At 42.7% G+C, this 26421-nt stretch overlaps 3 protein-coding genes across 8 annotated transcripts in view; 1 reads left to right on the top strand and 2 right to left on the bottom strand.

Moving 5' to 3' along the window:
• Positions 1 to 7428, bottom strand: part of LOC109035591 (retinol dehydrogenase 14) — a 62559-nt gene extending 55131 nt beyond the window's left edge. For 2 of the 5 annotated variants that reach the window (XR_011899744.1, XR_011899745.1), the window contains exons 1-2: positions 5613 to 7428; positions 1784 to 5005 (exon numbers count right to left, since the gene is read on the bottom strand). Coding sequence is in view for 1 of the 5 variants with exons in the window: in XM_072299609.1 (XP_072155710.1) it covers positions 4925 to 4959; positions 5613 to 7428 (1851 nt within the window). In the remaining 4 variants the exon portion in view is untranslated. Of the gene's footprint in view, positions 1 to 1783; positions 5019 to 5612 lie in introns of those variants that run through there. The other 3 variants (XR_011899746.1, XM_072299609.1, XR_011899747.1) reach the window with 3 other exon arrangements.
• A 653-nt stretch (positions 7429 to 8081) lies between these two features.
• Positions 8082 to 17685, bottom strand: LOC109035552 (uncharacterized). Its single transcript, XM_019049228.2, has 5 exons — positions 17278 to 17685; positions 15901 to 16039; positions 13995 to 14058; positions 12582 to 13502; positions 8082 to 11294 (listed from the first exon to the last, which is right to left on the bottom strand). Exons 2-5 carry the CDS (start codon positions 15982 to 15984, stop codon positions 8095 to 8097), a joined length of 4269 nt encoding a protein of 1422 aa, XP_018904773.2. The 5' UTR covers positions 15985 to 16039; positions 17278 to 17685; the 3' UTR covers positions 8082 to 8094.
• LOC109035601 (uncharacterized) lies at positions 17391 to 26394 on the top strand. Of its 2 annotated transcripts, none has more exons than XM_019049313.2 (6): positions 17391 to 17528; positions 18514 to 18898; positions 23479 to 23548; positions 24286 to 24375; positions 25112 to 25252; positions 25868 to 26394. In XM_019049313.2, the coding sequence occupies exons 2-6, from the start codon at positions 18555 to 18557 to the stop codon at positions 26069 to 26071; spliced, it is 849 nt and encodes a 282-aa protein (XP_018904858.2). In that variant the 5' UTR covers positions 17391 to 17528; positions 18514 to 18554; the 3' UTR covers positions 26072 to 26394. The 2 variants fall into 2 exon arrangements, with proteins under 2 accessions (XP_018904858.2, XP_018904850.2); XM_019049305.2 differs by lacking the exon at positions 17391 to 17528 and adding an exon at positions 17571 to 17709.
• The last annotated feature ends 27 nt before the right edge of the window (positions 26395 to 26421 follow it).

The raw sequence follows: 26421 nt of genomic DNA, 5'->3' as shown, positions 1-26421 counted from the left end.
GGGTTAAAAGAACATTTTTCTTTTGACGTAAATGAAGATTAATCAAATTTTGTAGGTTCTAGAGGAGTTCCCGGTATTTTCTGCTGACTAAACGGGAAAATGGAAGGGGGGAGGGGAGATAGAGAAAAAATGCAAATTTTTCATCAGTGCTTTCTGAGGCTCATCGGAGCAGTGGCGCGCCGTGCTTTGCGATAAATCGATTGATCTGCCGTTTAAACCAATCGAAAAGTGTCGATAAACAGGGAGTCTGCAACGAACACCTTGATAATCGATTATTTACCACGGCTTCAAATGAGGAGATGTCGATAAATCGCAAAGCACGCCACGCCACGGATGCGGAAGTTAAGATACAGCCTCGCGTCAGAGGAACGACAAAATATGTCGCGTCTAAAGCAAGGCTTGTATAGTTTCACGCAACGCAAAAGTCTAATTTTTGAAGAGTAGGACATTGGCAGAACTTAAACTCCAACCGATTGAGCAGAAATTGAGTGAGATAAATTTACTGGCGCCCAGTCACGTGGCGTGCTTTGCGATATATCGAGCGATCCGCCATTTTAACCAATGGAAACCCTGGTAAAAATTGGCGATAAGAGCTGAGTTTCAAAATACCATAGGAATTCTTATAGCCGGCTAAAGAAGGCTACAGAAAATCATATAGCTGGCTGTAGAATGCGGAGAAAATCATACGGCCGGGATATACGAAGCGATAAAAAATTATGCAGCCGGGCTATAGTTTCTATCGCCGGGCTTTACACTTTATCGCCTGGCTGTTGCTTTTTCGCCATCTATAAAAGGCCATAAGAAATTGTGTAGGAATTCGTGTGCTTTGGAAATCATTAAGTTTGATACGGAACCACCTTAATATTTACAAAACACACATTATATTGTCCTTTAATACATTTTTCTTTTCCTCAATTAAAATGAGAATAATCCATACAGGATGTGCAAACATTTCAAAATCATGAGTTGAATAACGCTGACTCCGCCAGATTAAATGTTAGAGCCTAACACAAAGCGGAGCGGCGCGGCGACGCACTGGCGCCTACAAACCTAACAGGGATACTTCCCGCATTGCGCAACGCGTGAAGTATTCCTGTTAGGTTTGTAGGCGCCAATGCGCGTTTCGAGCTGGCTGCCCGCCTGCCTCGCCGCAGCATGCCACCCACGGCGCTTGAAGCAACTATTTCACACCAGAGGTATTGCACAGCATCATACGAAACTGAAGGCGCTCTAATATTAGGAATGGCAGACATCCATCAAAAGTACGGAGCTTTCCTCGCAAAATAAATCAAGATACTACGGCCCAAAAAGAGAGCAGTAGTCCAAGAACTCACTAAGTCCTAGCATCCGTAATTTAGTAACGTTTAGCATACACTTTATCGCCTGGCTGTTGCTTCATCGCAATCGGCTATAAAAGGCTACAAGAAATTATGTAGCCGGCTATAGAAACTATTGGAAATCTTACAGCCGGCTGTAGGTCTATGGTATTTTGGAACACAGATTCTACTGCCAATTTTTACCAGGAAAAATATCGATAAACAGGGTGTCTGCGAAGAACACCTTAATAATTGATTCTTTACCACAACTTCAAATGGAGATGTATCGATAATCGGTCATTCACGCCTCACCACTGTTGGCGCCAAGTAGCGATCAGGAGGCTAAAACCCGCCAACTTTTGCTATTAAAAAATGATCAAGTAACACCCGAATATAGGAACCTGATGTTTGGCTTATCTGTACTAAACATGAAAAAAAAAAAACCCGTAAAATTTGAAATAACCTACCTAACAGTTTGCTTTCATGAGAATTTCGGATTTTTTCCACGAGACACCAATTTTTTCGCTCTCTTTTCGTGCATTTCAAGTCATACTCCGTACCATTGTCTGTTCCGGAGGCGGGAAGTTCGTCAGGTCGGAAGAACTCTAAACTATACGCCGTGCAGGGTTTGGACAGTCCGGGGTGTGATGTCTTGGCAGAGGCCTCTGAGCCCATGGAGTCTGCGGGGTAAACTGGAAAATGAGATGGTGTAATCGCTCCAATTTTGACTTCATATCTTGGCCCTGAATTGGGGCTCACGTAAAAAGCACCCCCGGAGGTAGATACCGGAGTGACTGCTGGCGTGTCAAAACGATTATTAACATGCTGAACATTCGGATGATTGGTCGCAGATTCCATCGCACAAAATCTATTTGGATGCGGAATATTACTATTTGAACTATTCTTCATTGGTGCCGGTGATACTACCCCGCATAAGGACTCCTTTGAATATTGGGTTTTTACGTCCGAGCAATCCGTTGCTACCCTGCAGGAAGAGCAATTCAAACACGGCCCATTTTCATACTCTACGACCTGAATAATCCCTGATTTGCACGGTGGGAAATGTGCAATGGGATTCGAGCTGCACTCTTTTTCAACAAATGTCGCGAAGTCCTTCGATACGTCTGCTTGACTCAGAATGTTTCTGCTCGAACTGTCTCTTGTCATCTCAATTCCTGTAAATCTCGAGAAAGGCACCGGCGCGGTAGTCCCTATGACTTCAAAAATCGGCTCTTTCCCGGGAGTCGCATAAACGGTGAGCTCCGAGTTACAGCCTCGGCGAGCCGATGAAGACCCGCATTGATCATTTGGATGTTGGCAATTTCGGATCGAGTGACTATCCAAGACCTCAAATACAGTTACGCAGCCTGGATGGAGCACATCATTCCGAACAATATCCTCGGCACCTGCAGTGATACCTTTTCTGCTCCGGGACTGGTTAGGTTGTTGACAATTTTTCTTCGAGCAACTCGCCATGGTTTTATCCTTGCGGAGTCTTTGAGATGAGTCCGTTTGAGGCAACGTATCAATACTCAACGATTCGTTTGTTTGCCGAACAGTGACGTCGTTGCAACTCCTCGTGGATTTATCCTCTGTTAACCTTCGCGCCGATCCATACTGAGGTAGCGCGTTCTCTGCATTTTTTTTCGAGAGAGGTGTCGGGGCGTCAACCGCTGTTGAGGAGCTCGAATGGTTCAAAATGCCCTCCGTTGGGTCCACCGGGGTTGAATTATACCCCCGATTATTATTTGGATGATCAGCATTTCCGCAATCGTTGCTCTTTGATGACCTTTGATCAACCAAAGGCGAGTCAGTTTTTTCGTTCTTCAAATTATCAACATTTCCATTCGAGCAAAGCTCCAAAGCGTGAGCCACCCTCGAGCCATTGAGATGGTTCCCTTGCTCCTCATCTATCGATACGCTGCCCAAGAGATCACCTTGGGGTAGAATGTTATCTTGGGAGTTATTGTCTTTGGCCTCAACCACAAGTACATTATATGATGAGACATTAGGATTACCCTCCTTCTGGTTTAAGCAGGGTAGCATGGAGTGGATGGTTGTTCTGCTGCTCGCTGGCTTCAAGCTTATTTCCATCGTGTCAGTCCAAGCGGAATCACATTTTAGATTATCTGAATAGTCATCATTCCTATTCGAGCAAATTTTCGCAGCGTTAAAGGAATTCTCCGGGTCGCTAAACGTTAACACGTAGCCTGAGACATCACCTTGAAGCGAAGTATCCCCATCTGAGGACCTCTTTTCGCCTTCAATTACCGCTGAGCTGCAGGATGAACTATCAGGATCGTCCGCATTTTCGTTCAAGTAAGTTCTTATAGACTCGACCGTTATTAAATGACTCGAGGGTTTCAAAAAAATGTCCATGGTGTTGGTCCAAGCCGATTCGCTCATTAGATTTTGTGGACGATCCGCTTTTTCGCTTGAACAAATCTGTGCGGCGCTTCCCGTCGTCACTTTTCTTAAGCGGTTTTCCAGAGCGTCAAGAGCCGTCAGGTTGTTGAAGCAGTTCTCTAGGGTGTGGACTGTTGACTCGCTGCCCAAACGATCACAATGGAGCAAACATTTTCCTTTCAGCATATTCTCGATGGTCCCTGTCACGGGTAAGCTACATGACGAATCGTCGAGATGCTCCGAATTTTTGTTTGAGGGAGTGCTATTGCATTCAAACGTTGTTAAATTTTCATTATCGTCATTGGAGTCTTGCAAATTTTTGTATAATTGATTATCCATAGCATTATCCAAAGGTAAATTACATGAGCGGAATTTCCTCCAACGAGCCAAAGTTTTCTCGGTTTTCGCTAGAGCTGCGTCGTTAGAGAAAATCGTTGAAAGTGGAGAGTTTTCATTGAAGGGACTCTGAATGGTCCCTCCCATAGATGTAGTGCTGGAAAAAGGCCCAGGAGGTGCTTTTAAATTTTTTCTGGAGCAAGTTTGGATTTTATCAGTCATTGTTAATTTGCGAACGGAATCATTCGGTTCTTGAGAGCCACCATTTGACTGACTTTTCATTGCGTCAACCAAAACTGCATTGCCCGAACGAAAGCTCTTCCAACGTTCTAAAGCCTCCTTGCTCTTATTTGCGACTGAATCAGCCTCAGGAGTATTTGATGGTAGGGAATTTCTGTTAAAAGGAGTCTTAATGGCCTGAGCTATACCCAAATTACACGGGGCATAATTTATATATTCTGCATTGCCATTTGAGGGAGTTTTAAAGGTTTGACTATTCCTAGGGTCACAAAACAGATTACGTGGCACTAAAATGTCTCCGTCTGGAACTATTTCATTTCCCTCAATCTTAGGTGAACAGGAAAATGAATCCCTTGAATGTTCCAAATTTTCGTCAATTTTTGTGGAGTTGCACAATGGAATGAAAGGGGACAGAGCATTTTCAGCGATAGGTTTTGACGAAGTTACATCCTTTGCTGATTTAGTAGAGGGATCATTTGGATATTTAGCAAGTTCGCATGTCTCAACATCATCCTTGAATACTCCTCCTGACGCAGACTGTACTTCTCTAATTTCGTTTTTCTTTAAAATGCCCTCAAATTTTGACTTGATCGTTGAAGGCGCCTCAGGTAGTAAACAATCCGTACTCACGGGGTCCTTTCTGTCTTGGATACTTTCAGGGCTGCTCGGAAAGGATAAGCGTTTAGGTGACATCATCTTACAATTTCCTGCAAACATTTTCTGAAAATGGAAATAATCTGCAACTATCCTAAGAAAATTCTGAAACTGGCAATATCATTTACTAAAAATTACATGCATAGGGCTCACTCTTTTTTCTCATTTGTAAAGTTTTTGGTATCATAAGGTGGACGATACCCAAAAACGCAAAATTCTAAAAGCGCATACTTGTAAAAAATTCATAGCTTAAAAGCTCAAAAAAAGAGTGCCGAGACCCCCCTCTCCACAAAAATCGCAAATTTCTGAGTAAAATAAAACTTAAAAAGAGACATACCTACATAATTTTTGTCAACACCTTTATTTGGATTTTATAAAGAAATTTCTTTATTTTATGAAGGATCTTCGGGCCGGCCTCGAGGATTGTTCCTTGAAAATTTTGCAGTTAAACGTCAGAAGCATTTTTCCAAAATTAGGAAACTCCAAATAAAGGATGATTTGTTAAGGTAGGTGTCAAGGGAAACTGCTACAAATGTTGCTCAGATATTTTTTCTTCAATTTCAAGGACATGCACTGTTGCATTACATTTGAACAATCTATGCATTTTTCGGAAAATTGGTCAGAACAAAATATGGATCAACTAGTACGGACAATCTTTACCTTGCGAGCACTTCTCATCACTCGTAGCAGAACTCGAGTCCCACTCTTGCCTTGCGAAGAATGGAGGAGGACTCTCATCTGCTAACATCTTAGGAGTATCCGAGTCCCAATCTTGCTTCCGAAAAAATGGAGGGGGACTTTCATCTGCCAAAGCTTTAGAATCAAGCGTCTCGTTGAATACAAATTTATCGCTTATTCTTGAGGGAGCACACTCGTCCGTTATTTGGTCGTAAGACTGGGCCGGCTGATGGAAACTCTGCTGAATATCACTGTGTTGCAAGCCTCTGCAATTAGTCTGTACTTCACCGGGAGGTTGAATTTGAGGGTTTCTCCTGAAAGTTTTTCCCTCCTGTGTATACCTATTCTCATAGTCAGGTGGAGGGGTATGAATGTCTGCAGCCGTGATTATTTTATTCTGATCGACCACAAGATAATTATGCACGGAATCGGCTCGGGGGCGGGGCGGTCTCGGTGGTCGAATATAACCCTGATCAGTTCTCAGGTCATAGGGTATTCGATGGATTTGCCCATATTCATCTTGAACTCTCATCTGATTACTAGGCCTGGGGAATGTTTCCGGGCAGACGTTGATTCTATCTGAAACTGCGTATGGCTGTGGTAACTCAAATCCATCAGGATCGATTAGGTGCCCACTCTTGGAGGGTTGAAAATATGTCTTTAGATGAGGAGCGGGAGAATATTGTGCGTATGCTGGAGACATATTACGGTGTGCCTCAACGACTTCGGCAATAGTTCTAGAGGGAGTTTGTGGCAAAGGGATGAAGGTACAAGTATTTTTCGGAGATTTATTACTTTGCCCCTCTGAATAATAGTTCCGATTTGCCTTAATGACTTCGGCGATAGTTCTAGAGGGAGTTTGCGGCAAAGGGATGAAGGTACAAGTACTCTCTGGAGATATATTACTTTGCCCCTCTGAATAATGGTTCTGATTTGCCCCAATGACTTCAGCGATAGTTCTAGTGGGGATTTGTGGCAAAGGGATGAAATCCGCTTCGTGAGGCCCGCTGGATGAGGAATGAGACTTAACTGGTGCCTTGCCTGACGAAGATGAGGAATATTCGGAGCACGAGTCGGAATCGTCCCTGCCGTCTTTCACCTTATAACTATCTTTCAAATCTCGAGAAGAGTTGCATTGGGTGAATTCATTGGCAGCCCTATTGGAAAACGGAAGAGCGCGGGAGATTGGAGTTGATGTTGAAGCTGGCAAACCGGAGGGTGGTCTAGGATACGGGTAGTTGTGACGTGGCGTAGAGTCAATACAACTGACACGTCTTGGAGGAGGTTTGTATTCAGGCAAAGGTAGGAAATCATCATGAGCTTTATTATAATGAGGTTCCCTCATAGTACGAATGTAAGTTGAGGGTGACTGACCAACGGTGTTATTGCCATTGAAAACTGATGAAGCGCTTTTTCTACCGCTTTTTTCGAAATTGATTTCCAAATACGAAGCTGTTTTCCCCCGCTTACCTTCATTCTGAAACTCATTCAAGCACGAGTCAGCACCTGCATCTTTTGTGCCATGAATGCATGGTTGAGGAGCTTTTTTATGAATTTGAAAAGAGCACGAAAAAGATTTGGATGGGTGGTATTGTTGAGGCCGATAATCTGCTCGAGGTTGCTTTCCGTCTACTTGAGGGCCTTCATCCGTGCTTGAGCTTGTATTTAATCGGACTGCCTTATTCGGCGAAAGTGGTGAATGGTCATACATTCCAGGAATAACCCTTGAATCTGGGCAATTTTGTTGCGGACTGATACTTTGAGAGGGCGTTTTTCCTCTCTGACTCAGGCTGCGCATTAAAAGTCACAAAGGTCTCATTAGTGCACGGATTTGTACTTTGCGCCGTATCGAGTCTTCTGTACATCATTTGAAGTTCTTGATTATCCGCACCACTTTCATGGATATGGGCGCCATTCCGTAAAAAACGTTCCAAAGCATCAGTATCTTGAGGGATCCTATTCACACTTGGAAATTGGTGTGCAACCTTTTGAAAAGTTCCGTTGTGCTGTGATGAAAATTGTGCATTTTCATGAGCGCTGCTTGGACTACCATTATTTGAACGCGATTTTTGAACATCGTAAATGGACCTCGCAGAAGATGTAAACTGAGGAGATATGTGCTGCCAATTGTGCGATCCATTAAAATTAGAATAAGTGTGTGGTAAATTATGATGTTGTATTTGCCTTTCGGAATAGGAAGAGGGTTGTAAGCGCAAATTGGCATCCCGCGGTGGATTCAAATGCGAAAGAGAATGGCTAGCACGGAGGCCATGTGTAAGGGTACTATGCATTGGTCTGGAATCTGAAGCCTCCCTAGGGAAAACAGAATGGCTGGGAAGTGAACTGTGCATTCGGTTAGAAAAAAATGCATCGTTGTCTCTGGCAAATCCAATGACAGCACCTGAAGAGAGACATTCTTTCATGACCGCAGGAGCATTAATTCCTGGTTGGTTTTGATTACGTCCTATGCCTCCCCTTTCAGCAAAAAATATTCGCTACCTGTTACATTGGGGTGAATACCGAGCGTCTTGGACAATGCGACTGCGTTTAGATCATGCGCTACAGCTATAGGCTGATGAATTGAAGGTATGTGAGGGCATGAAAGATATGCCCTCGAAGAAACTTTAGATGAAATCGGTTTTGGTTCTAAATCGATCGTACGATTAGGAGGAAAACGGTCTTGCATGCCATTATTAAGTCCAGTACTTTCGTGGGTCGTGGTCGAGTCATATTGTTGATATCTGGGCCGAACGAGAGACGTTGAATGGCTGCTCGGTATGAAGGTATCGAAACCATATACGGACGGTGTATCTTCGTAGTATGTACCACTTTGAGCTGAATACGGTGATGTTTCATTGGGAGCAACCACATAAGTACCAGACGGTGGTGATGGCATGCCACTGAAACTCTCTTCCGTCAACGAAGAGCCGAGAGACCAATCTTCGCATGCTTTCTTGCAATTTTCTATTCTTGCAAGTCTTCTCTCTTCTCGTGCCCGCGCATATGCCTGCTCGTCGAGAGTTTCCCGGAGCTCTGGTTGCACCTGCCATCTCCTCAATTGTGGGGCTACGAACTCTGGCTCCATCTGGTCCTCCATTCCTATACGCGGTGGGGCAGTGCGTGATTGCAGGGGGATATGCTGTACCGGTTGTCCAACACGAGGAATGTACGCAGAGTGGATCTCCCTCGTGTCAATTCCGAACCTTTGAGGGAACGTCCCTCCTACGTGGCCCGAATGTGAAGGGAAAAGGACTCTATTGGGCATCGATTGTGGACTCGGGTCTCTGAAAGGGGTTCGATATATATCCAGTTCACGTGGCTCTGGACCTGGCTGACGGACTCGCTCCCAGCGACAGGTCAACTGGTAATCTTTGCAATTGGTCGGATTCGGCGCCAACATTCTCTCCATCCTCCTACGCTCCGATTCGCTCATTGTCCGGAAATTTTGGGCTTCTCTCTCATCACTCGTGTATTGTTGCCATAAAGATTGTGGCGAGTCGAAAGTCACATTCTCAACCCTGTTCGGTCCGGCTTGTGGGAGCCTTATGAAATGGTCCGCTCTGCGAGGTTCGTAGTATGACTCCCTTGCAAAATGAGATGGCAAATTTTGAAAAGCACTTTGAGGCACCACTATGGGACCGACTCCATTCATACTGATGTTGGCCCGCGAATTCACCACATCATTCACATCTGTGTGAATGAATGTCCCGTCTTGAAAATTGAACGGTGCTGGTCTACTGTGCGGACCTGAAATCCTTCCTTTAGATGAACTACTCTTTCCCAACGATTTAGACATTTCGTGAGACAGGTTTCCATCTGTATTCACTGGGGACGAGTCTTGTAAATAAAATGGCCTCGGTTGGAATAATGATCTCCTTGCCTTATTGCTGTCACTAATTACACGTGAAACATTCAAAGAGGGTTCCTCTGAGTAAAAAGGCATTTGTTGGAGTAGGAATCTTCTCCCTCGCGTCGATGAATGCGACGATAGGTCATGAGAATGCTGTAGACTACCGGATTTGGGACCTTCATTGTTAGGCAATGAAGATCCAGTGTTTTCTTTGGGTTGTTTTGCGGTGTCAATCATGTCAATGGAATCGTAATAAAACACATCATCATCCAGGATAGAGGATTTCTGTTGAGTTGGTGCTCTATCGTCTTGGTCTTTCGGAGAAATATTTGCCAAATTCAGAAGTTGCTGATATTCTTCATTAATACCTGCAAGCGTCTCTGCAACATCCATCCTACGCTTAATACATCCTCCATCAACTGCAGGGATCTCTGGACTATCTGGAGGTAAGTTTCCTTCACTTTCACGTTTCCCGTCTTGGCTTTGTGGTAGTGTTTCTCCAACATCAACAGACGATTCTTGTACGCCAAACCGCGTGAGCGGCTGAGATGCTAATATAGATTGCAATATACCTTTTGCTAAAGATCTCATGATGCCAGTTGGCAAGGATTTTCGGCGATGCTCTGTTTTCTCAGCTGCTCGTGGAGTTGGGACAGACTCATGTCTTACATTTCGATCCTTTCTATCGGACGTCATCGGCGCTCTTTCCATGGTTGCAAAATTGTGTAATGAAGGAGGCATGTTGTGTTGGCTGCATTGCATTCCAAGTTGCTCTTTCAGTTGTACAATAGTAGGATTCTCTATAGCAGGTAAAGCTCCGTTGCCCTCAAAATATTCATTTCCTAATGAGTTGTTCTGCCTACTAAATTCCGGAGATTCCCCTTCTGTTAGATCAGGATTTGAATAGGACGTTATTCTAATTTGGCCTCGCATGCCTTTCACATCACCTTCGTCCTCAATCAGAGCTATCACCTGACGTGTTTGAACGTCTTTCGGGAAATCTCTCTCGGTTCTCTCTGATTTTGACTTTAAATTTTGCTCGAACTCGTCTAAAACCTCTTTCGTTTCCTTGAGCTGTTCTAAAATTCCAAATAATACCTCTTGTTGTTTTGAAGATTCCGCCGAATCATCATCCGTTGCATAGGTACCATCCGCTAAGGTGCGGTCATTGATGATGACCTGGTGTATCCGGCCTCCTGATTGGCTGTCTTCCTTTCTCTCTGTGAGGCGCAAGTCACCTGAACGTGGGGACGACTCACTCGTTTTCTGTGAGGCTTTGGAGTTTGGTAACGGTTGGTTTCCATCCAAGCGGGGGTCCTCGTCAGACGCTGAGCTCCCTAAACTTTGCAGTTGGTCCCGAACATCGGACAGACGACTCTCCACCGATTTCCGCCCTTCTATGGCTTGGCGTAGCTCTCCAAGTTTTTCTCTACTAGCGTTTCCCGGGTGCTCAGGAACAGAGGTCGACTTTCTGGAATCGGATGCTACATTTTCTCCTGGCGGTGATTTTGGGTTAGATTCAGTATCTATTCCAAAAAATTTATGATCAGCCGCGACTCTCGCAATCATTTCTTCTAGTTCGCCCATTTTAGAGTCCAAGGACCACGTATGATTACCCTCTTCGCTTTTTTGTAAGTCGTCATGCTCACTCGATGTGAACTCGGTAGTAGTTGATATCCACGACTTTGCACTGGAGGAGTCTGAAGATACTACTTCATCGCCATGTTCCCGGAGCCATTTCTTAATGTAAGCCACGGTTGGCAGCTTGATTCCTCCAATCGTAGGTCGATTATCCTCAGGTGATTGAGGATTTCCTGAAATTGATAATTACGAGGAAAAGATAAGAGGACGAAGCGAAAAAAATGGAAAACTCGATAAAATTTAGTAAAAAGAAAGGAATAAAAAGAAATAGCAAAAAAAAAAAATCCCTGATGTCAGTAATTAGTACCTCATGAATATCACGGTTTTAATTGAATATTTGAGGAATTTACCAATCACGCCAATAATATTGTTTCAGGACAGTCACGATATCATTTCAGGGGTGCAGAACTCTCAAGAACCGACGACCGATAGGTCGTTCGGTAGCTGTGGAGGCAGTGGGAAAATTGCGAAGGATACGACCTTAAATGAAAGATGATATAAAATGTATTATATTTAAATCAAAATGAGATCCATTTTTGAGCACGCTTTCCGCAGTTGTGAACGCGCGCTGCTTGACGTATGTCCAAATGGTGCACGAACCTCGAAACTTGGTGGGATTCGCGAGTCAAGAGTCGAGAGCGAGACTACTTGTCAGAATCAGGGAGACAGTGCGATGCTTGAAGTATAACTACAGTTTTGCAGGCGCTTCCCGCAATTGTTTTTCTCGCAAAATTCAAAGTTTCGGAGATTCCCTTCTGGAATCAAAAATCTGGTCACAATTAAGAAGCAAAAAAGCTCTCACTAATCCATAACAATGAAAAGTAGCTCGGTGTCTTTCACGCTGATTATGAGACTTTAACGCATGAGTAGAAAAGTTAGCTACGACGAAAAAACTCGTAATAAGACTATTTTGACTTCCAAAACGATACTAATAAAATTGCAGAATACTGCCGTGCAAAGAGAGAACGCTGTCATCAGGCGTTGCCCAATTTACTTCGACAAATCACGAATTCTCAGGAAAATTTGTCAATATTTCTCTGCCTAAATCTCAGAAAATTTCGTTCGTAATTCGATCTAAAAAGTCTGAAAATTGCAAGGGAGCAGAATATTCATAACTTTCTGCAAAAAAAAAACATCCTCTGAGAGGAAATTTGGCAACATTCGAATGTTCATGTGACATTTTCACGCAGCAAGGCAGAATACTGCCGTGCCAATGAAAAACGCCGTATGAGCCTTCAGGCGTTGCCAAACTTTCCGTGACAAATCACTAATTTTCAGGAAAGTTCGTGAATATTCGTCTCTAAATTTTACAGATAATTTTTTTTAGAATATGGCCTAAACATTCCAAAAATTTCAGGGAAAAATATTCCAAACTTTCCTCCAAAATAAACATTTCTTCAGAGGGAGTATGACAACTCTCGAATGTTCATACGGCGTTCTTCCTTGGCACGGCTGAATACCTTGTTCACAAGAGGCGGCTTGCTGATCAGCAGTTCGTTCCTCGGCTTTTTCCTGATCATGGCGCACACCTTCCCTCGTCAACGATGGACCAGCTACGCGTCCAGTACCCGGTGTTTGGCCAGCATTACATTCTCCCGCCAGTCGTTCACGATTGCCAGATCCTCGCTCATCGGGCGATCGATGAGGAATGTGGGGAAATAACTGGTCCGTGCTGCCATGCAGCTCGGGGGGTCGTGGTGACCTATGGAAAGCGTCCACCTGGACCTGACCTTGAGGAGGTTGCCTCGTCGACCTGTGACTTTGGTCAAAAGGCACCGGCACCGTGTGAAAGGGTAGTTGATCGTATGACCCGCAGTCCGGTGATACAGCGGCAAAATCGTCGTCTCGGAACATGGACCCGTCGTGCTCCTCGAAGGTCATGTACCCGAATACCGCATTGTGAGATCCACCGCTGCGGTCATCATCGGAGGGCTTCTGATGGCCCCTCCAGGTGGACCCGTTATGCCCTGCCGTCAATCGCGACTTCTTGTGGCGCAGATTGTTCCTTGCTTCGTCGATGACGCGGAACTGAGAGACGGCCGCGGCGGCCGTGTGGTGCCGGACAACGGGTGGGAGCGTTTTGGCCGCTGCCCTCACGTCACACCGTTCACGTCTAAGACGAGCACCTTCGGAGATGGGAGCTCGGTCACCTGGACGTCGGGACGCACTGACGCCTCTCCCGGTTCCTTGAACGTCAGGCGACTCATTCTGCGGAACGCTTTGTGCTTTGAGATCCTTTCTTTTAGCGAGGAGCTCCTGGTGCGAATTGCGTTTGAAAAGTTGGGTCCTGAAAGTTTTGATTCGAGATTTGACTTGTTCGTATTCGGGGTTTGAGGTGGAGGAAGAATATGCGCCTTTAGATTTAGAGGAACTCCCTGGGCCTGAAAACAAATGGACGTAGGTATTTCTAAACTACTACGCATAAGGTGTTTGTTGAGAAACACCCTGTTTATCGATCTTTTTCCATAGGTTTAAATGGCAGATCAATGAATTTATCGCAAAGCACGCTACGCCACTGCATAGTGCGTTGGCTGAATCTCTGGTTGCTCAAAACTGCGTAGACTGAGGAAGTCTCTGCACCCCTGAATGAAGGAACCACGTGTAACGCCAAGTCGACTGGCCTCTGCTGAGGATGAGAGGAAGCCAGACGAGAGTCAAAAGATTCAACACGGCCACATATTTGCTAGCAAATGATTCCAAAAATTGTACCTACACAGATAATTTCTTATTTGTGCTCTGCTTCGCCGCTTCAAAAATTAAGTATATCATAGATATAATTGATTTGGGGGTTAAGGTTACACGAGGATTCCCGCATGTGGTCATAATGACCACATAGCTAGGTTTTACTTTTTGTGCATGAAAGATCAACTCACCGCCACAGGTATCACTTTTGTCCACAGCCGAGCCGCCAGGTGCTCTTGTTGGTGAGGGTCCATCCTGAAAAATGAGTTTTAAAAGACCAGTTTAAGTCAAGTCGATTAGTTCTGATCCTGCCATTTTAGATTTGTTGAGCCTTCGAGCAAAGTTTTTCCTAAGTATCTACGTCTTCCAATGAACAATGAATAGGAAGTTCCCATCGAAGCGCGCGTAATTAATGTTGCATGAGCCGACAGAGCACAGGGCAGAATTTTATGAGCCGCCCCCGCCCTGCACCGCGCCGTCCGCAGCGCGCATGGCGCACAACCCACCTTTCATTATTACACTTAATCCAGCGTTGAGAGTTCACTAATTACTTCACACCACCAGTGTGCAATTTTAAAAGTCGAAAATTTAAAAAAAAAAATAAATTACACGAAATACGATTTTCTCCGCCAGGGACCTCTCCCCGCAAGAAATCGTTCACCACCCACCCGGAGAGCCGCAGCGCGGCGTGCTGCCAGCGCAAAACGCGCACTGACGCCTACAAACCTAAAGGGCTACTCCACGCATTGCGTAATGCTTGAAGTATCCCTATAGGTTTGTAGGTGCTAATGTGCGTTTCGAGCTGGCAGTGCGCCGCGCCGCGCCGCGTCGCAGCGTGCCATTAACTTGCCCACAACTTATAGGTCAGGGTGTTAAAATCTTGACAATTTGACATCAAATTCGAAATTAGAGACTCACATTCGAAACGAAACTTTCGTGATTTTTCAGTCATTATCCGACTTATTTCTTCCTATTCTTGAGTTCTGGCCCATAGTGCGCGGCGGCGCAGCGGCTCATGAAATTCTCACCTGTGCTCAATCGTGCATAAGCTAGCCATCCATTGTGCGCTGCTCCAACGCCCCCCCCCCCCCCCTTCGGCTACCAATTTCCCCTTACTTTAGGTATTACTGACCTTTTAAATTAAATTTTAAGCAGTGCTTGCGGGGACTAGTGATTCAGGCACACCGACGCGACGTCGATTAGACAGGACCGAAAAATGCGCTAAGCACTTTTGAAGGGGGGGGGGGGGATGGTAATCACATCTCCTTATGTAATGCTTAATTTAAGTATGCTTCCTAAAAACGTACGTATGTACCAATACACAGTAAATAAAGTTCTAACTCCTCTCGAAAGAAAATACTATGGATAATACCATGGTTGCCATCGTTGGATCAAATATGCGACAGAGATTTATTTCTTACTAGGATCTATGGGTGGCTTTGAGTGCCTCTGATCTGAGCAAGATGTTTCCTTTATTATACTGCCGTGCGGAGGAAGAACGCCGTATGAACATTCGAGAGTTGCCAAATTTCCTTCGATGAATCGTTCATTTTAAAAGAAACTAATGAATCTTTCTCCTTGAAATTTTCAGGAACTTTAGGTGAAATTGCAAACAAAATAATACAAAAAATTAAAGAAAAATATTCATAAATTTACAAGTGAATTCGTGTTTTATCAAAGGAAATTTGGCAACGCCTGAAGGTTCATACGGCGTTTTTCCTTAGCACGGAAGTACAGCTGCTGCTTTTAGGCTTTGATTTTTGAAACTTCGGTACAAGAAAAATACATATCGACGCCGGCTGAGAAAAGGACGCAACCACCAGTGGCGTGGCATGCTTTGCGATATATCGATTGATCTGTCATTTAAACCTATGGAAAAGAATCGATGAACAGGGTGTTCGCAGCGAACAGCTTAATAATCGATTCTTTACCATAGGTTTAAATGGCATAACAATCAATACATCGCAATGCACGCCACGCCACTGCTTGCTTTGTAATTGAACGACTCCCAAAAGTGAGAATGAGGATTTTTTCTGTCTCTCTCTCTTACGTCATAACTAAAATGGAGTTCAAAATATAAGAGGCAGAAATACTGACTTGAGTTGGTTGAGACTGATTCGGGCGGGGTGCATCGGGCTGTAAATTCTTCCCCATACTCAGCCAATGAAGGAGAAAGGACATGAGCAGGCTTCCAAGTCCGCTCCTCTCATCTTCAAAATCCCGAACTTCAGGTTTTCTGCGTAAAGAACAAATCCAACGAATGAATTTTTTAAAAAAACAGGGGGCGAAATTCCAAAACTTGCTTGAATCTACCAGGTGCTCCAGAGCACCGTTCCGCTATCTTTTTCTCGGAAATGGCCGAAATTGAGCTTTGGGAAGAAAACTCAAAGGAGAAAATCATCCCCAAAGAACTCAATGAAAATATTTTCTGCCCCCAAAAACCCATGGGCGGTGTTAAGTCGGTGCCCCCGGTCTCTCGCGTATTTCAAATAGAGAGGGTATGTTTTTACTCTGAATTTAAATTTTATGCCCAAAAATAAGAACTTTTTTTCCATGCACTTTTGCCCTAAGCCCCCATTTTTTGGAGTTACAGGGCATTTTGGGGCATTTTTTCCGGCAAATTTCAATTCGACATTGTAGGCGTTAAAATTATCCGATTTTCAAAATCTAAAAGTCTCCTGAGAGAAGAGGTCAGTACCTTTTTATTGATGTGCCACAAGACCCCTGTTGATCCAAAATTAAGGTGGCCACGACACCCCGAAAATTTTGGGGCTTTGGAGGGCCACAAGTCGAAAATTTCAAAAAGCAAGGGTACGTTTTGATTTCAGATTTGGATTTTATGCGAAAAGTTACGAAGAAATGATAAGATGCAGGCCTATTTGCGCCTATCTCCCTCCAAAAATACACGGTTTCTTAGAGGGAAATGGGGTTCTAAAGTAACTTGGAGCAAATAGACTAAAAGCCATATCAATCCTGCGTAGCTTTTTGCGTAGAATCCATATCCTCTATTTCTTTATAATGTAACAATTATGAGTATCCGACAAGCACGTCAAATCTAGGGTGACAATAATATTATTTATTTTTCATGAATTAAATTTTTCATGATGAAGAAAATTTTCCTCGAAATTCTTGAAAAAATAATGATAGCCATTGAATGACTAAAATGAAAATCTAAAAAACATAAGAACTTATTTGACACAATGTTTATTAATTGGTTTTCAATCAATCGTACAGTATCGTAAAAAAAAATCAATTAGTTTATAATTACTCGCAGCGATAAAATGTTCATAGAGGGCTCGATATTTTATCCTAGTATTATTTTTGCATGATGTTGCAACAGGTATCTTGTTTGATAAGATCAACTCTTGGTTTAAACAAAATTTCACCGACCAACAACGGGCGTAACATAAATCGCACCGTGAAATCCGTAACAACGGAGGGGGTTACATTCTGCATTTAACATAAAATTCATACCTTTTACGACATTCTAGAATTGACTTCTCATGGACAAAGAAGAATCGGTGTCATTCGAAACAAGCAATCGGCGACTTTGGCAAGGATATGAAGAAAATTTCCCACTTGTAAATTTTGAAAATGTTTGAACGAATTATACTTGAAATTTAGAGGCTAATCTCTAATCTTTTGAATCTGATGTTGCCAAACTCACGTCAGCTGTTCTTGTTGATCCAGCGAAGTTAGGTTATCGCCGAGTATTCGGGTTCAGAGTAAGCTACTAAGTTCAGTTATTTTCCTTCAGTTATTCAGTTACATATTTTATCTTACGATATCTCGAATACGCTGTTGGTCTTTTACGCTCCTAGTTCATTTCTTACGCTGTAAGATCGTCAATAGAATAATTTCATCAAAACCTGTTTCCGACCCTAAAAATTGATGGATTGAACGAAGGTTAGTGGGTACACATTTCTTAAAAACAGCATCAAATTGTTGCTATTTCACCCGATAAAAATAAAAAAAAAAATCTGTCATCAGAAAACATGCTCCAACTTCTCAAAACTTTCTTAGGATAGTCTGTTAAAAATTATACCTACGATACTCAATAGCTCACAGTCCGTTTACGGAAAACATTCATTAATTTTACCGTCCCCTCTCCTGCCATTCTTCCTTTATCATGATGAATTTCTATTTTACTACACGAATGGAAATCGAAAGTTTCATTCCCTATTGTTCAAAAATTTCAGGGGGGCAAAGTTGTTCAGATAGGACGTCTGGCGGGGAGGACAAATCTTCAAAATATCTTCAACAATCCTGAAAAGTGATGGAAATTGATTAAACCCATTTCTCCGTAACATGCGTCTTCAGCTTACGACATTGTTTTTCATATCTGGGCGTTTTTATGTTAAAAGGAACTATGTTGCACGCAGACCCTATGCACATAGTTCCTTTTAGCATAAATACGTCCATGTATGACATCCTTTTACGCCCCTCTCCCGCACCCCTAAATTTTTTTCAAAATTATGCCCAAAAAGTAAATCAAGAATATTGTGTGTTAAGTAGTACCCTATAATAAATTGCTACGGGATTTGCACGAAATATCATCCCTTAAAACGGAAGAAACTCAGGTGAGCCACTTAAGAACGAGTAGGGGGGGACGGGAACAGCCCCTTTCACTTGCATTTGAAAGCCGACCTTTTCAATTTTCTTGATTCCATCAGTGTAAGATAAACTATAATGGATTTGGAAACAATTTAGGGTGTTTTTAGACGATGGCGACTCCACCTGTCGGCTAGTTAATGAGCGGCCACCAAATACAGCGAACTCCAACAGGGAATTGGACTGTGGTTGACACATTAGAACAGCCTCCTTGTGACATTCGAGAGGGTTCCTTCCACCATGTGCAAAATGCGGAAGTTGGACCATCAGGCAATTCACCGATGACGTCATCGACGTCCAGCCAATCTGCGCAGCCCGGCACCCCACGGTATCACCACGTCAGAAACAACGCGGGCAGCGGTCTTCTTGCTCGAGTTTCCAGCAGGATTGAAGATGCTGAGCCAACTGTAGCTGCCACCGGTGGAGACCTGGAAAACTCGCACATCGCAGGCCCCAGTGGGAGCCAAGCCGATGGTTGCGTCGGGTGAGTGAGTTTTTCTAGGTTTTTTTTTTAGGGTTATGAATACTTTTCCTTGAAATGTCCATGTACATCAAGTAAAACTGCGGATAAAAGGTACTGGTAACTTGGATGGAAAATATTTACAAGTACCAGAGCCGGATTTACCTACTTGCCGCACATGGGCCGCCTGCATTTTGCCGCCCCCTTCTCATTCGTTTGGAAACATCGATACAAACCATCAAGTTAACGTGCCGGAAGAGGAGGGGTGTATAAGACGCGTTTACTCGTGTTGGGCATATTTTTTTGTGAAAGCTCTGTCAACAGTAGCAAAAGTTCACGGAACTTTGCGCGAAAATTAAGTTCCGTAAACCTATCTCTGTAGGGACGAGGCCTTTCATCTACAAGAAGAGAACGAAAAATTATAGAAGAATAAACATGAATGTGGTTTAATGATTTTAATTTCCGCCACCGCGCCAACCGCACAGTGTTTGGCGCAATGCGTGAAGTATCCCTACAGTCTTGTAGGCGATATGCGTTTCACGCCGACCGCTGCTCACCGCACTATTTTTGACGCAATGCGTGAAGTTTTCATGCAGTCTTGCAGGCAAAATGAGTTTCACGCAAACCGCTGCTGACCGCACTACGTTTGACGCAATGCGTGAAGTATTCGTAGAGTCTTGTAGGCGCTAATATGTGTTTCATGCTGACCGAGGGCTTCTCCTTTTCATCTCAAGTCCTCGTCATCATTGCTGTCTGCGCCGCGCCGCTCCAGGCCAAATTGCGTGTTTGGTTTCTCTCTCAACAAGACTAATGAAAGGCGCTGGCTCTTGTATCGCCAAAAGACGAACAAATTAGAAATTACTATAATTTAACTCTCAGTAATTTAGAGATTGTTTTGCTTCTTCTCGATTGTAATTTTTATTCTGGATCAGATTTTTTTCTTGATACCTACCTACATTTGAGAAGATTACAACATTTGCCGGCACCTAAATGCCACCATGGGCCGCGGCCCATGTGGTCACCCCTTAAATCCGGTCTTGGCAAGTAAAATACATCCTATTACAGACGTGACAGCCTCTGTCTTTTTTCTTTCTTTTTGTCTTCTTCAAAAGAGAGAAAATTTCTATCCGACGCAGGCCCGCCACAAGGGGGGGGGGGGATACCGGGTCCCTGGTTCCGGGGCCCGTGCCACTGGTGAAAAACCACTACGAATTCACAAGTAACCCTTGTCTCGTAAGGAAAAGTCAAAAATTTACCCCAAAAATTTCGCAAAAGGTGAATAAATTTTCAAAAACACGCTGGGGCACTGTAGAATTTTTCTTACTTCTTTAAAGATTTATATCTGTTTTCAAGATTTTTAGTATGGATTGATATTTTTAGTAACTGCGTGCCACTTTCTTCCGTCGTCGGATGCTAAGAGTCTCCAGTCTGGGCATTCTCGACTTCAATGGCTCAACTTCCTTGCCATAGACGTACGAGAGGGGAGTCCAGGGGGGGCTTGGACCCCCCTAGTATTGAAAATAGTATCATCTGCTCCCCCCTCCCCCCGAAAAAAATTTCCAAATGTTTTAAATGCAACAATCCGAAAGTATTTTGTGCTAAAAATAAAAATAAAAAAAAAAAAAAAAAAAAAGCGTTATTATTCTGCAGAAACTGGTGGAAAATATCCGTCATGGGAGCTTCAAAAATACGTTCAAGTAGATATAAAATTTTAAAAATTTCCCGGACCCCCTCTGTGCTGGGGGCTCGGGCCTTAAAACTGGTACCAGGGCCCGAGATGGGATGTGGCGGGCCTGATCTGACGTTGGCAAAGCGTGTGTTCAGCAAGCCAGGAGTCTTGTCAAACGCGCCACACGCAAGAGCATTCCAATGTCGCTAACCTTGCAAACATAAACGATCATCTAAACTAGTTTCACCTCTACTCCCAATAACACTATGAATTCAAGACGAAAATTACCGTCGCAAAGTTTACTTTTTGCAAAGAATGTACCTAAGTTATGCACAATCCCAGCAACATTGAAATGCTCTTTCCTTTTTGCAAAATGCGATCCAATTGGTTGTTGCTGCAAAAAAATAGTTTCCCACAACCTGCTATACAATGCTCCAGTGACCATGTAAGTTGGCCCGAGCACTAACTTTTCGGGAAGAAAGCATTTCCCCTACCTGGTTTCTCACTTAATATCCGCCCGAGTTTCGCATATCTTCCGTTTCTCCTCATCGCAGCTTCCATCAAACCGCAATTGCCCGGAAACTAGGACCGCACATCTTATCTGATAAAATCGTTCGCCCTTTAGACCGATTCTGGGGGTTAGGCTAGACTAGTCGATGAGTCAACTGTTGATCTAATTTCATTACGTGAACGTAGAAGAAAAACGGGGTAAAAAATCACTAATGTGTGATCAATTTTCAAGGACAATTCTGTAATTTCTCCTGCGATTTTAAATAGATTAAAACGCGTAATATCCAAAATCTAAGCTCAGATTCGGATTCCTCGTGAAAAACTGATGCGATTTCATGCATAAAATTTTAGAATAGCGTGAAGGAAAGAGGTTTAATGACGTAAAAAAACACTAATGTGTGATCAATTTTCAAGGACAATTCTGTAATTTCTGCTACGATTTTAAATAGATTAAAACGCGTAATATCGAAAATCTAAGCTCAGATTCGGATTCCTCGTGAAAAATTGATGAGATTAAATGCATCATATGTTAGAATAGCGTGAAGGAAAGAGATTTAATGACGTAAAAAAACACTATTGTGTGATCAATTTTCAAGGACAATTCTGTAAATTCTCTTACGATTTTAAATAGATTAAAACGCGTAATATGAAAAATCTAAGCTCAGATTCGGATTCCTCGTGAAAAATTGATGAGATTTCATGTATCATATGTTAAAATAGCGTGAAGGAAAAAGGTTTAACGACGCGTATAGATTCTCCTTTTGAACTACGCCGCCGCGCCGCGCCGGTCGCCCGAGACGCAACGGAACGGGCAACGGGGTGGCGCTTAGTGTTCGGTTTCGTCCCGAGGAATTCCTCACGATAAATTCTTATTCTTCCTCCTCCGCTGACCCACTGAGCACTACCCATGTTGCCACGTTGGATTCATATGCTCGAATCAGTATGACTACGTTACGTCTCTTTCCTTCACGCTATGCTCGGGTATAATACATGAAATTGTATCAATTTTTAACGAGGAGTCCGAATCTGAACTTCGATTTTGGGTATCACGCGTTTTAAGTAAAATTTTCCAAATTCGAAAATCTGAAATGACTGACGTGGCTTAAAATGCCATCTCGGCTCCTGTTCGATGGATTCTCCTGAAATTCGGTGTCAGGGTATGATACATGAAATCGCATCGATTTTTTACGAGGAATCCGAATCTGAGCTTCGATTTTGGGGATCACGCGTTTTAAATCAAAATCTGTCAAAATTCAAAAAATTCAAAATTCGAAAATCCGAAATGGCTTAAAATACTATCTCGGCCCCTGTTCGATGAATTTTTCTGAAATTCGGTGTCAGGAGGTATTTTTCGACGGGAAACTCGAATTTTTAGTCGATTTTTGAAAATTATCAAATCCAAGATGGCGGACGTGGCCTAAAATGCTATGTCGGCTCCTGTTCGATGGATTTTTTTGAAACTCAGTGTCTGAGGGTATTTTTCGACCGGAAACTCGAATTTTTACTATGTTTAAAAATTCTCAAATCCAAGATGGCGGACGTGGCCTAAAATGCTATGTCGGCTCCTGTTCGATGGATTTATGGCGCCCCCTTACTACATGCCTACTCTTGTATTTCTGTACAGCCGCAAATTTAGGGTCAAGGGGCGCCTGACCGTCTATGGACCAGGTGGAGTTTTTGTCCTGAAAATTTACCTTTAGACGGCAATTCTCTTTATATTTTGTCTATGGTTTTTATGCCCCCCCCCCCCTTTCTCGCGGATGCTCTTTTCACTTTTCTTGCCTCCTTTTACCTTCCATTTCCCCCCTTCTTCCTTGTTCCACTGCCCAACCTTGTTTCCTTTTCCTTTTTTCCCCTTGTCCTTTCTTCCCTTTTTTCCCTTTTCCTTTCCCCCCCTTTTTTCCCCTCTCTTCTTCTTTCGTGGCGCCCCCCAAAGGCTGGCGCCCGTGTGCGCCGCACGTCCTGCACACCCCCGTAAGTTCGGGCCTGGCCCCACAGTTCCGGATCGTTGCTGAAAGTTTACGTTGACTTCGAGTAACTATTTCAATTCCGCGGAGATCCTATTGCATATCCGATAAAAATAAGGAAAGGAGGAATTAGGGGACCTGTAACCTAGCATTGTCACTGCTGCCTTTGCACAGTTGTAGTTTTACCTTCTTCCTGCTTAGTTAATTTGATTAAGAAGTTTAAATAGTATGCGTTTTGCATTTTTCGTTGTTTGTTTTTTCCCTTCTGTGTTATTTTCTTTTTCGACGTAGGGCTTCATTCAAATTTTGCCGGGACATCGGGGGAGGGGGGGGGGGGTTTGTTTATTGAGTTTTCAAGTTGTACGTAATGTGATTTGATACATATGTTAGGAAAGTTTCTCACGATGCGGCATGTTTCCAATTTTTATGCTGACGACTGATTGTATTGTTGTTTTCAGCCCGAACGGCACGAAAAGGAAAGAGAAGAAAAGTAAGAAAAAATGCAGTAAAACGACTGGAAAACAAAAGGTATTTTGAGGTGATTTATTTGTTGATGAATTTTCATTGTTGAGGTGAGCATACTAATAAAAAAGAAATAATCATAATAATTAAAATAATCCGGGCTGATGACTATTTTATGTTGCATGAATGCAACATGTACTCGATTAATGTGAACGTGAAAAAACATACATTTTATCTCAAGTATTTGCAATTGTTGGGCTCAAATTTATTTTTACGAAAGCGAACTCCACCAAAATATCAACGTGTGATATTTTCAGAGGCTACTCTTAACAAAGCTAAATGGCACGCATATAACGTATTTTGATAAAGTAGTGCTGTTTTGTTTCCCTTTGAGAAAAATTACGGTTGCTTGAGATAATCATTTGATGAAGTATAAATATGCATAGGAAACGCCTTCATTGGGGAAAGATACTTTCTATAACGTGGCTTTGGAGGCCGAATAAATTTCATCGTTTTAATACCCATTAAACACTGTAGCAGCGTAGATCAGTAAGTAATGCGGTCGCTTGAAATATTTATATGATGATGTGTGACAACACATAAGAAACGCCTTCATTGGGAGGAGATACTTCCTAGCGTGTCATTGGAGGCCGAATAGTTGCTTTTTGAAAAACCTCCATAAATTAATCCAAACGGCGAGCTTGGACCATCAAATATCCCTCATGACGGTACTGAAATTGAGCAGAGGATAGCGCTTAATACAATTTTAATTTTGAGGTTTTTTTTTTTTTTTTTACTTTTAGGTAGATTGGAAAAAAGTTCGAAGACGGTTGAAAAAAACGATTTACTCCCTGAGCGAAGCGGATCTCATTCTCCTGTATCGGCTCTACCAAGTTCGTGGGTCTCCTTGATTCAACTTTAAATTTTAGTGAAATAAAAATAGAGATCAGTAAACCATATAAAATATACATTTTACTGTATTAGCTTATAATGAATTCATAACTATATCATTTTAATCGTTTAACCTGTCCAAGATTATCATAACAAAGAAAACATTTGTAGATAAAAATAAACTGAAAGTAGGTACCTTGAATGGTCAAAGAGAAAAAAACTCGAGTAAGTTGAAAAAATGAAGACTTTCCTGTACCCGATAACTTTATCAGACATACATTGTAGGTAATTTCCGGCAAATGTTTTGGCGAGTTCCGCTAACTGGAAGAGAGCGCAGTAGGTTGCGAAACTTACCATCACACGACTGTTTGGTGTACAGATGTGGTTATATGTTTGGTGGTATATGTTTGGTGTAAATTGCGTGCATGAATGTAGAGGTTTAAATTCTTTTGACTGATTTTTTCCTCCATTAACACGCCAATTAAGAGATGCGGAATTTCAAAAATTCCGATTTACATCGGAATTAATGGGGCCGACGCACAGGTTTTCATTTTTATCTCGGAATGGCTAAAAGGGAGTTATGTACCTTTTATAACTCTGTGGCACTGATATAATTTTTAAGGTACCCTAAAGCTACGAGTATATAGAATGTAATCAGGATGATTTTATCTGTGACTAGTTCCATATTAACCCCCTGAGTGTTATACACAGGCCTCTCATCTGATCTGTATCTTTTAGGTAAAATATGAAAACAGTGTTCCACAAATCCCCACAATTTCGCATGATAATTTGGTCGAGCTATTTTGGCGCGAAGCCAACGGAACTATCTTGAGTGTATGCAAGCTTTTCAATTTGCTGCACGTCATGAAAAAGATCAATGTAAGTTACTTTTCTACGTATGAATTTTTATAAATGTCCCCTGCGATAAGTAGGTAGTTCTCCCGCCAGAATAATTAAAGAACATGTTCTAAATGTATGTAGGTGTTATATATATGTATATAAAAAAATAATAATAAAAAAAAAAAAAAAATCAAATCACAATCATTGCGACCCACGTATTAATCAACTGTCAGATTGTAGCATACACATTTGAGATTTAATTTTTGCAAACAATAATTTACAATGCACACTGTGCTTAATATTCCAGCAATGATGCGACTATTTTGACGCGTTGAGGCCGTAAATTAAGGTGAAGCGTGGTTTCCGTCAAAATGGAGGTAAACGAAAATATGTGACTATGATAGAATGATGTGGCATTACAACATGAAGGGATTGCTTTTGCATATGCGCTAAAATGAAGGGGAACCACGCGGTGCGCTGAGGCGTTACTGAGTAGTTAGCCTTCTTTGGGATGGATAGGCAAAAATACAAACAGCTCATACGCAGCATGCTAGTCTTAACCTACCTTGGCGATAGCAACCTGAGTGTTTTTTCCCCGTTTTTTGGGAGAGAGATTCAAACTCGTCAAATCTCTTACGTCTTTCGTCTTTGCAGAGAGAAAAAAGGCAAAAGGTCAGAGTGAAAACTCTACCTACGAAGAGACCTGCGGCATCCAAACGGACAAAGCAAGATGTCAAGGATGAAAGCAATGGCAGCAGTACTAGTACTAAATCAAGAACTGAAAGCCACCAACCAAGTTCTGACGAAGAATCGGATCCCGATAAAGCTAATGCAAAGAACCATTGTATTATACTGTAGTTACTTTAGTTTTATCCGTTGTATTAATTTTACGAGGGGATCTGTAAAAAGAGCTGGTTTGAAAACTTACACCCAACCATTGTACCAAGTATGGTTCCATCAGAGTATTAGAAAAGAAAGGAAAAATTGAGAGCCTATGATTACTTCCTTAGAACGCGACACACTGGGTGGGTAGGTAATGAATCCTTCGAGCAACTATTCGGTAATTTAATTAATTCAGTTCTTGTCTCGGTGAAAAAAAATTACATATTAGTTGTAAAATTAAGTGACAATGCAGATGGATTTCAGATCCATAATCAATGGGGGGGGGGGGGGGGGGGGGGCTCATTCTTTTACAGAGTTGCGATTGT

This window comes from Bemisia tabaci, chromosome 4 (assembly GCF_918797505.1).
Source record: "Bemisia tabaci chromosome 4, PGI_BMITA_v3".
Taxonomy (NCBI): domain Eukaryota; kingdom Metazoa; phylum Arthropoda; class Insecta; order Hemiptera; family Aleyrodidae; genus Bemisia; species Bemisia tabaci.
This window is presented reverse-complemented; position numbering and strand designations above follow the sequence as displayed.

Bases quoted from the DNA above. Each gene is read 5' to 3' on its own strand.
- LOC109035552 (XM_019049228.2), bottom strand. From the start codon at position 15,984: ATGTCCTTTCTCCTTCATTGGCTGAGTATGGGGAAGAATTTACAGCCC. The intron at 13,503-13,994 runs GTGAGTTGATCT...ATTTGTTTTCAG, and splicing joins CAAAAGTGATACCTGTGGCG to GCCCAGGGAGTTCCTCTAAA. The intron at 11,295-12,581 runs GTATTCAGCCGT...TATCAATTTCAG, and splicing joins AGCCGCCTCTTGTGAACAAG to GAAATCCTCAATCACCTGAG.
- LOC109035601 (XM_019049313.2), top strand. From the start codon at position 18,555: ATGAGCGGCCACCAAATACAGCGAACTCCAACAGGGAATTGGACTGTG. The intron at 23,549-24,285 runs GTATTTTGAGGT...TTTTACTTTTAG, and splicing joins AAACGACTGGAAAACAAAAG to GTAGATTGGAAAAAAGTTCG. The intron at 25,253-25,867 runs GTAAGTTACTTT...TCGTCTTTGCAG, and splicing joins ACGTCATGAAAAAGATCAAT to AGAGAAAAAAGGCAAAAGGT.